This window comes from Diadema antillarum, unplaced genomic scaffold (genome assembly GCF_040938485.1).
Source record: "Diadema antillarum isolate AM-2024a unplaced genomic scaffold, OU_Dant_1.0 seq00000367_RagTag, whole genome shotgun sequence".
Taxonomy (NCBI): Eukaryota; Metazoa; Echinodermata; class Echinoidea; order Diadematoida; family Diadematidae; genus Diadema; species Diadema antillarum.
Genome location: NW_027271368.1, coordinates 2,130,853 through 2,141,850, shown reverse-complemented (window position 1 = coordinate 2,141,850; position 10,998 = coordinate 2,130,853). Strand labels below are relative to the sequence as shown.

The 10,998-nt window shown below is 40.9% G+C and overlaps 1 protein-coding gene across 1 annotated transcript; it reads left to right on the top strand.

Moving 5' to 3' along the window:
* The first annotated feature begins 1,278 nt into the window (after positions 1 to 1,278).
* LOC139731271 (uncharacterized) lies at positions 1,279 to 6,785 on the top strand. Its single transcript, XM_071642158.1, has 2 exons — positions 1,279 to 1,389; positions 3,334 to 6,785. Exon 2 carries the CDS (start codon positions 3,504 to 3,506, stop codon positions 6,681 to 6,683), a length of 3,180 nt encoding a protein of 1,059 aa, XP_071498259.1. The 5' UTR covers positions 1,279 to 1,389; positions 3,334 to 3,503; the 3' UTR covers positions 6,684 to 6,785.
* Positions 6,786 to 10,998: the final 4,213 nt, after the last annotated feature.

The following is a 10,998-nucleotide window of genomic DNA, read 5'->3' as shown; positions in this document are numbered from 1 at the left end:
ATTCATTTCTTATTAAAAGGGATGAGCCAAATACGTTACCATAGGTCAAACAACTGTTTAGCATATCGAGTTCATAGAGACTGTACCTACTTCCTTCTAAGTGCCTGCAAAAATATATTTTTCAAACCTTGTTTGCATTATCCATCAAAACTTAATGAATATTTATAGTCAGATGGATAAATACATTCAGACGTAAGATGAGAGTATTCTGTGAATGAAGAACTCAGCTTTCACATTCAGGGCTCTTTTCCACTACATTTCATAGTTTAGATATTACGTACAATGTTTAAAATGGTTAATTTGGGCTTACATCATTCATTTTTACATCAATTCATGAGGTGAATAATTAAACAGGTAATATTTATTAATTCATACACAACTAAAATTATTACTTATATTTTGCCAGATACGTTACCAAAGGTGATTCGATGTTTTTCAATAGTTATTTCCCCAGGAAAGCAATTCATATTTGTTTCCTGTGGAAATTCCAGATCGGATCGTTCCCTTTGCATGATTTGTGGGATTCGAAACTTTATTTGTAAGCGAAATTTGCTAAAAATACAAAGTGAATCTTACGGTTATATTTCATTTCAGCAAAAAGCATATTTCAACCTACCACACAGAAATAATTTCTACCAATTAGCAAGGGATGACAACATCTTTACCTCTTGAAAAACCCCAATATCTTTAGGAGGGACAGATGTCTTTTCCTGAATAGAAATTGGATCAAAACAATGAATTTAATTCAGAGTTAGGAGTCCATTACAACATGTAAATTTGCGGTAACGTATCTGATTGGTGATCAAAAATCATATATGATGCTCTATTTCAATTCATTTTTACTCAATGAATGGCCATCATTTAGAATGTTCCACTTTTTGTTTCGTATTTGACCGGTTTTGAAGTTTCCGAAAACACATCTTTGAATGTATTACTTTGTGGTTGATTTTTCGGTTTTACTCACATGGAATTGAACACTTAATCTGAGAATGGCCCATATAGTAATCGAATTTAGAGTTGTAGTACAGTGTATATAGGAAGTAAAGCATTTCACACCAAGGACAGTTCACCTATTTCGCTCCCCAAAAGTGTTTTTCATCTAACTGAAATGAATGGGCTTAATTGTGAACATCTTTATAGAATGGTGCCAGTAACTTTAATTCTATACAATTTATATCTTTCAATTCTCAATTGCAGAAGACTATGATGCCAACCCATGTTCAACTTCCTCCATTCCAAAACTCAAGAAGGAAAGAGAAATCATGGTCAAGACTTACAAGCTACCTCTGTGTGAGGAGTGTGGAGAAGCATTTACAAGCAGTGAAGATTTCAGACAGCACCTAACAAGACATGGATCCAGACACACCCAAGAGAGCCCTACCCCACCAGGTAATGATACTGATAGGAATGTAACCAACCTGTATTATTCTCAAACCATAAAAGTGGCATCTGATGATCCAAAGGTAGCAACTTGCAACTTACCAGGCTGATGGTTTGACAGTCTTTTTTGGACCGGTAGATTCCCTACATGCCACTGAGAGAATTGTGAAGGTTCAAACAAACACTACATGTTTTTAATGAGAGGACGCCGGTCACAATGTGATAACAGCTGGTTTCCAGGCCCCTGCCCAACTGGACTCCGTGGCGACAAAGTCCACGCCCCACGGCAGTGTCGCCACCTTTGCAGAAGACAAATTACTGTGCAGGACAAAACCACCTTCATCTATTAATACTAGTTTTCGACGTTGAAAACGTCAATATTCTGAAAAGCGAAATACAGTTGTAGTATGGGCAGAGGGTCTGGAAGCCAGACTAGATGTGGTACCTCATTAAGCCCAGTTTGTGTTTACAGTGAGAAAAGGCTGGGCTCGGCCGCAGCTTGGCCATGGCCAAGACTACCTCCAGAGCCAAATGCACGGCCAATTTTTTACCACAAATAACGGCCGAGCCCGGCCTTTTCACTCACTGTAAACTGGGTCTTAGTTAACCCACAATGCATTGAATTAAAGGCTTAGTTGCATGCTTGAAAATGAATCTTTGTGACTTTTTTGTGTATTAGCAAATAAAATATACTGTATGAGCTGTTATTTTTGTGAATTTCACGAATGACAGTTAGATCCATGCAAAAATGTCTCGATGTGCCCTGTTACTAGAGCATTGAAGGGTGTGTACACTTCTGGTCAAGGTGAGGATTTGGCTTTTAATGTTTTGCAAGATATTCAGAAACCACTCTATGAGATGTCAAAGAGCACGCAATTCTAAGGGGTATCAAAAGTTCATTTGATGAAAATCAGTTTTGAAATGGCTGAGATATCCAAAAACAGAGTGGAACAAAGAGATTGTAATAAAAGACGTGGCCTGTCGCCTTTTATCACTTTTGGATATGTGAGCCATTTGAAAACCAATTTTCATCAAATAAATGTTGAATCCTTGTTAGAATTACATGCTCTTTCATATTTCAGAAGAGGTTTCTCATTATCTCACTTAAGGAATGTTAAAAACATGAATCCCCACCCAAAGCAGTACTGTACAGTCCCTTTAACGTAAGCGTTGGTGTCAATTTGTGAAAACATCTTGCGAAAATGTCTATGGCCCTGTCATTCGCGAAAATATCTGTAAGCAAAAATAACAGCATATACAGTAAATATGTACTCCTGCATCACAAAACCAAAAGTCGCGAGACACAGATTTTTAATTTAGGGCAGATCCTGAAAGAACAGACTCTAAGCTTTACAATGATGTATAGCTCAAGTGAAATGGATTCTCCTAGACTGTGTAAATGTTGGAAAGAAAGCACACACTCTTGAAAAGGGTGAACCAAGACAAGAGTCTCTAAAGTACAGGGTCTCTTCAAGCACTTAATCTTCACCAAACCATGCCAGCTGTGCAATGAACAGAACAAAATACAGGGTGTAAACCACTGGAGCAACAACAATGAAAAGAGTATCAGATAGGCTGAATTTATATGCTCTATCAACACATTCTGTTCATGATTAATGCCAACTTTCAAAGCATTAACTTTAGCCCTTCAAAAGTTAGTAAACTTGAAAGTAAAGAGTGTGCAAAGGGCTTTCAAGAAATGAAAAGGGTCTCTTAGATATACCTGATCTCACATTATACTCTACAAAAAAAGAAAAGTTGTAGAGAAACTGCTGAAAATGCACTTTCCTATTCATTTTAAGATCCCAACTGTGAAGATAATGTAGAAGAAGGGTAGTTCTTTCTGAAAATATGAAAACCCAATATTGACTTGATTGACCCATTTCACCTTTATTGAGTCCTGACTTAAAATCAAGGGATGTGAAGTAGTTTTATGTCATTTTGTTATTTCAGCAGGTGAAACAAAGAACCCTGTTCTAAATGAGGATGAGGATTCTGTGTCGCGGACAAGCACTCTTAATCAAAATGAAATCCAGAGAGGCTTTTATGAAGCAGGATCCGACCAACATTGCAATTCTTCACATGTTGCAGTTCATGCAAAGTGCCTGGCAATTGCAGGGGTGATGAATGACACACCATCAGTGGACAGTGAGAAGACTAATACAGCCCCATCAGCCTCGGCAGGGCAAGATGTATCAGCAGAGGATAAGGAGGGGCTGGTTTTCCCAGCACTTGGTCTTAGAGGAGAAAGGCTTACACACGCAGCAGACCCCCAAGAAAAAAATCTTACCAGCCATATGTCAAGTAATGCCAACAACCCAGATTCCTTCAGTGAGACTTTAGAGGCACCCCATCATGTGTCACAGAAGAGGATGAAATTGAACAAACACCAAGGCAAGTGGAAGTCAAATGGACCCAAGCACATTCCTGCAAGAAAACAGAAAGTGTGCAGGAAATCCACATCAAAGAAAAATATGTATCACCACTTGAAGGTGCAGTTAGCTGAGAAGCCATTCCGATGTAAAGTGTGTTCAAGGTGCTTCTCACAGAAAGGTTCCCTCAAACAGCACATGTCTTTGCACGGTCACATACACACATGTAAAACTACTAACCCAAATTCGTTTAGTGAGACAGTGAGATCAACCTCTCTTGATTTGTCAAAGAAGAGGATGAAATCACATGAACACCAGAGTAAGCCTGAGGGGGAGGGATCCAAGCACTCTTTTGTAAAAAAAGAGCAGTGCAAAGTGTGCGGGAAATCTGTAGTAAAGAATTATATGAGGATCCACATGAGGGTGCACACGGGGGAGAAGCCATTCCGCTGTAAAGTTTGTTCATCATGCTTCACACGGAGTTCTGCCCTCAATCAGCACATGAGAGTGCACACGGGGGAGGGATCCAAGCACTCTTTTAAAAAAAGAGAACAGTGCAAAGTGTGCGGGAAATCTATATTGAAGACAGGGATGAAGATCCATATGAGGGTGCACATGGGGGAGAAGCCATTCCAATGTAAAGTTTGTTCAAGGTGCTTCTTACACAGATGGTCCCTCAGACGGCACATGTTTTTGCTCGGTCACATGCACAAATGTGATACAAGTAACACAAATTCCTTTAGTGAGACATATTTGTCAAAGAAGAGGATGAACTCACATGAAGACCAGAGTAAGCCTGAGGGGGAGGGATCCAAGCACTCTTTTCCAAAAAGAGAGCAGTGCAAAGTGTGTGGGAAATCTTTAGTAAAGAAAAATATGAGGCTCCACATGAGGGTGCACACGGGGGAGAGGCCATTCCGATGTAAAGTTTGTTCAAGGTCCTTCTCACAGAGAGGTTCCCTCAAACTGCACATATCTTTGCACGGTCACATACACACATCTGAAACTACTAACCCAAATTCGTTTAGTGAGTCCGTGAGATCAACCTCTCTTGATTTGTCAAAGAAGAGGATGAAATCACATGAACACCAGAGTAAGCCTGAGGGGGAGGGATCCAAGCACTCTTCAGAAAAAAGAGAGCAGTGCAAAGTGTGCAGGAAATCTGTAGTAAAGAATTATATGAGGATCCACATGAGGGTGCACACGGGGGAGAAGCCATTCCGATGTAAAGTTTGTTCAAGGTCCTTCTCACACAAAGGTTCCCTCAAACAGCACATATCTTTGCACGGTCACATACACACATCTGAAACTACTAACCCAAATTCGTTTAGTGAGTCCGTGAGATCAACCTCTCTTGATTTGTCAAAGAAGAGGATGAACTCACATGAAGACCAGAGTAAGCCTGAGGGGGAGGGATCCAAGCACTCTTTTGTAAAAAGAGAGCAGTGCAAAGTGTGCGGGAAATCTGTAGTAAAGAATTATATGAGGATCCACATGAGGGTGCACACGGGGGAGAAGCCATTCCGATGTAAAGTTTGTTCAAGGTCCTTCTCACACAAAGGTTCCCTCAAACAGCACATATCTTTGCACGGTCACATACACACATCTGAAACTACTAACCCAAATTCGTTTAGTGAGTCCGTGAGATCAACCTCTTTTGATTTTTCAAAGAAGAGGATGAAATCACATGAACACCAGAGTAAGCCTGAGGGGGAGGGATCCAAGCACTCTTCAGAAAAAAGAGAGCAGTGCAAAGTGTGCGGGAAATCTGTTGTAAAGAATTATATGAGGATCCACATGAGGGTGCACACGGGGGAGAAGCCATTCCGCTGTAAAGTTTGTTCATCATGCTTCACACAGAGTTCTGCCCTCAATCAGCACATGAGGGTGCACACGGGGGAGAAGCCATTCCGATGTAAAGTTTGTTCAAGGTCCTTCTCACACAAATGTTCCCTCAAACAGCACATATCTTTGCACGGTCACATACACACATATGAAACTACTAACCCAAATTCGTTTAGCGAGTCCGTGAGATCAACCTCTCTTGATTTGTCAAAGAAGAGGATGAACTCACATGAAGACCAGAGTAAGCCTGAGGGGGAGGGATCCAAGCACTCTTTTGTAAAAAAAGAGCAGTGCAAAGTGTGCGGGAAATCTGTAGTAAAGAATTATATGAGGATCCACATGAGGGTGCACACGGGGGAGAAGCCATTCCGCTGTAAAGTTTGTTCATCATGCTTCACACAGAGTTCTGCCCTCAATCAGCACATGAGAGTGCACACGGGGGAGAAGCCATTCCGATGTAAAGTTTGTTCAAAGTGCTTCTCACAGAGCGGTTCCCTCAAACAGCACATGTCTTTGCATGGTCCCATGCACACATGTGATACGACTAACCCAAATTCGTTTAGTGAGACAGTGAGGGCAACCTCTCTTGATGTGTCGAAGAAAAGGATGAAAGACGAACACCAAAGCAAGCCCCAATTCAAGAAACACAAGCGCACAAGAGAGCAGTGTAAAGTATGCGGGATTACCATTCTTAAGCGGAATATGACGGTCCACATGAGACTGCACACAGGGGAGAAGCCATTCCGCTGTAAAGTTTGTTCAAAGTGCTTTGCAGCGAGTGGGTCCCTCAAACTGCACATGAGAGTGCACACAGGGGAGAAGCCATTCCGCTGTAAAGTTTGTTCAAGGTGCTTCGCACAGAGTGGGTCCCTCAATCAGCACATGAGAGTGCACACGGGGGAGAGGCCATACCGCTGTAAAGTTTGTTCAAAGTGCTTCACAAAGAGTTGGTCACTCAAAGGGCACATGTCCTTGCATGATCCAAGCATACTAGATGATAACCCTAACCAGGATTTGTTTGCTGAGGTTATATATATGAGCACAGCCTGTGTTGAGGTGAGGAGGGAGAGAGTGAAAATCATATGAACAACAAAGCAAGTCCGAGTAGAAGCGATGTAAGTGCTCATCTATTAAAGAGCAGCGCAAAGTGCATGAGAAATCTATATCATAGGAAAATAAGATTCGCCATATGAGGGTGCACACTGGTGAGAAGCCATTATCCTGCAACGTTTGTTTAAAGTGCTTCACTCAGCGAGGGTCCCCTAATCGCCACATGTCTTTGCGCAGTCGCTGGCATGCCTGCTTCCCCAAGTATTGTACACCTGCCAGATCTGCCATGAATCATTGGTCCACCAATGCAGGTTCAATGATCACATGAAGAAACAACGTTTTCAGGAATATACCTTGCCATCCATTAAAAAAAGAAAAAGCTGCCGTTCCAACATGAAAAAAAGTAGTATGAGTAATCTATGTGTTAACTTCATTCTTAATGAAGTTTTGTTGGAATTGAGGGGAACCTTTGAAAAAAGGATGGGGTAGCTAAGATTTTTTGTCGAGCCCACCAGAGGTGAGGGGAGACTAAAAGGGATTGCCTGCGGTGTATGTCCGTCTGTTGTCCATCCGTCGTCCGTCTGTCCGTCCGTCGTCTGTCCTGAACGCTACAAAAACTTGAATAACTCTTTACTCTTTGCTTCAATTACAATCAAACTTCGAGGGAAGAGGGGTCATACAAAGTTTCACATTTTACCATATATGAAGGTTACCTCAAGGTCAAAGCTCACAGGCAGGGGTCAATGAACTTTAGGGCCCAATGTTAAGTTTTTATGGTGCATTTTTCTATTATGGGTCCTAACTTTTGATCCATAACTCCATTTGTGTGTAAACTTGGATGGTAGATGTCCCTTGGGGAGTGGATGGTCACCACAAGGTCATAGGTCACAAGCATAGGCCAACAAACTTTAAGAGCGCAATGTTAAGTTTTTGTGGCGCATTTCTATTATGGGTCATACTTTTTGATCTTTAGGTCTGTTGTGTGTAAACTTAGATGGTAGATACCCCTTGGGGAGTGGATGATCACCACAAGGTCAAAGGGCACACTCAGGTAGGGGTCAACAAAATTTTAGAGCCCAATTTTAATATTTTTTATGGCGCGTTTCTATTGTGGGTCATAACTTGTAATCCATAACTCCATTTGTGAGTAGACTTGGACGGTAGTTGTCCCTTGAGGAGTGGATGGTCACCACAAGTTCAAAGGTCATAATCATGGGTCAACAAACTTTTAGAGCCCAATGTTAAGATTTGATGGTGTGTTTCTATTATGGGTCATAACTTTTGATCCATAACTGGCGTTTGTGTCCAAACTTGGATGGTAGATGTCCCTTGGGGAGTGGATGATTACCTCAAGGTCAAAGTTCACAGGCAGGGGTCAATGAACTTTAAGGGCCCAATGATAAGTTTTTATGGCAGGTTTATTCTTTTTTGCCGTAAATTTTTACCCTCTTATGTCTCTTTTTATCTGTTATATCCCATTTGGGTGAGACACATTATGGCACTTGCCTTGTTTAATGTTACCTCTTCTATTCTTTATGTGCCCAGACATTGTCAATAGATTGCCAGTGGTGGCATAGTGAGGCTTCTGTCCAGTTAGGCGTGCATAACCCAAGGGTACACTGTTTATATTCCCGCACTAAGACCCCATTTACAGTGCGAGGCTCGGCCGCGGCTCGGCCGCGGCCATGCCCAGCCCCGCTTCAGTGTAAATACGCAAAAGGCCAAATGCGAGGCCAAAATTGGCCTCGCATTTGGCCTTGCTCTGGAGGTGGTCTCGGCCACGCGGCCGAGCCCGGCCTTTTCTTGGTGTAAACGCAAACTGGCCCAAATGCGCGGCCAATTGCGCGGCCAATTTTAGTCTGGCTTCCAAACCCTCTGCCTGTATCTTTCACTTTTCAGGATATTAACCCCCTCAACGTCGAAAACTAGTATATTTTAAGGTGGTTTTGTCCTGCAAAGGATTCTTTCCTTTGGCAAAGGCCTTTGCCCGAACAGCGACTTTGTCGCCACGGAATTCATTTGGCAAAGGGTCTGAAAACCAGACAATACCAAATTGCGTTTGTTTACAAGCAGAGCGCCACTACGACAAAATATTGAAAGGTTTGAATCAAAAGCGCGGCCGGGCCCAGCAGTGTAAACGGACAAAATTGCGAGGCTCGGCCGCGCAATTGAGGCGTTTACAGTGCGGGGCCGGGCTCGGCCGCGGCTCGGCCGCGGCTCGGCCGCGGCCGAGCCCGGCCCCGCACTGTAAACGGGGTCTAAAAGTGCTGTGGCAGATCAATTTGATATTGAAAGTATAATCACAGCTCTGTATTAAATGTCAAGTGAATTTATGGTTGATCATGAAATCAGTGATAACTCTGACCCATTTATACAGGCAGTATTTGAGTTTAACTTGCATTATACAGTATACATTACAATGTATATCAAATAAAGAATCTGCCTGATGAAATCAGCACTTGGATTTTCTGACATGAAGAATTTCTCTAGTTCAACTGAAGTGGACGTCATGCATGGAGAATTCCATGTATAGTGTGTCTTTGAAGGTTTTGATATATGAATGTGGCCATAATGCCTTTTGCATGCAATTCTGCACAAAGAATCATATTACACACACAGTGTAGAGTCGTTTCACCTGTGTGGTTTACCGTGGAGAAATATCACTCACTATTATCAGATGATTTCATCCACTCCAAGTATAAAAATATTGTACATGTAATTCCTAATGATAGAAATCATGAATATACTGTATCGTCAGCAGTCATCCGAGCAATCATTGTAATTTTTGTGTACATGAATAGCATTTGCAGATACAAAATTGTAATCTCGTTTGAAGGTTACCCATGTTTCAATCATGATTGGTACAGTTTTATATTTGACATTTACAATTGTACTTTTGTAATATGTTGAATTCTTACTGTAACGTATGATATATATTTCGAATTGCATTGCTAGGAATAATGCAAGAAATCGCAAGAGATCTACATATTCGGTTTGCAAAGAACATGTTCATTTACCACGTATAGGACAGTTTTGTTGACCGCACATACTGTACTTGTGGTCAATGATGGTCATAGGCCTATATCAAAAGATTAATGTGCAAAGTCAATGCTCCCGATATAAGACGGTACGTTGACCGCGCTCAATGTGTTTGCGGTTATCCGAAGTGTCATATATAGGAGAGGACGGCATATCACTGGGTTCTAACATGCGCGCCTTTGGGGAAATGATCAAAAAGTAAATGCCATGACTATATTAAAGTGGTGATTACACAAAAATTAAATCAAATTAGAAACTGAACATTTCATAGTACATGAATATAGAATGGAATGTCTACTATCAAAATCTCAAAATCAAAATTTTGACCAAAAATCGGGGTATACCTGTACAACGTTTGGGATGACCACTGACGATATGAGCACTGATGATCAAGTTGTGGAAGGAACCATTAGCACCTATTGTTGAATGTTGGCATAGAAATGTATTTATGAGTTTTGTGTCATTTGCTAATGGGCAATTCCGTGAAAAATGTTACCCGAGGGTGGAAAAGTGAAAATCAGGAAACAACTTTGTTTTACCCTGGGAAGTATCCAGGAAGGGTCATATCAAACTGATATGAAAAAAATTTGGTACAATTTGGAAAAAAATGTAATTTTTTAGGTATTGAAATCGTGTGTTTTTTCTAAGACATTGCAGAAAATTTCAGTATGATTTGCATGTAATTACTCTGAAGTAGAAATTTTCCCTATAAAATGACTTTCAGGCAACCATTTTATGCTGTGATAAAGCTGATGACTCATTTTTACATCATCCTTCTTGGTATCGAAAGAAAATAATTCTTTCTTAAAAGATGAGCATTTCAACTTTTTGAATTTCCACCTCTTTCAAAGTGTAATGTCCGTAACATTTTAGATGTAAAAGTTCTTGTAACACACTGTGTTTTGGTCTAATTTTGTTCTAAATTCAAATGCAAAGCTAAAATGTGATATCACACAACATATCCACACAGTTTTTCGGAAACCTGCATAATTCCTTTTAAAAAGTGTTATGGACATTCCCCCTAAAACAAACATCTATGTTTTGTGAATCAGGAACCTTTGAGGAAATCTGAATACAGTATCATGTAGCTGTATTTCTCGGCTACCTTTCATGTGAAATTCAGTGGATATCACTTGGTCACGCTTGAGTGAGCATGACTTAAATCAAAATGGTCACTTTTTGAAGTTCACAAGCCCAATTTTGCAACTTTGATTTGGTGATATCGGAACAAATTTCAATTTTCCAGGATAAAAAGGCATGCAACGTATAATTTATGTGCTTCTTATCGTACCATGTGACTTGTGCACAAAAT

Excerpts from the sequence above, each read along its gene's own strand:
- LOC139731271 (XM_071642158.1), top strand. The coding sequence starts at position 3,504 with ATGAATGACACACCATCAGTGGACAGTGAGAAGACTAATACAGCCCCA.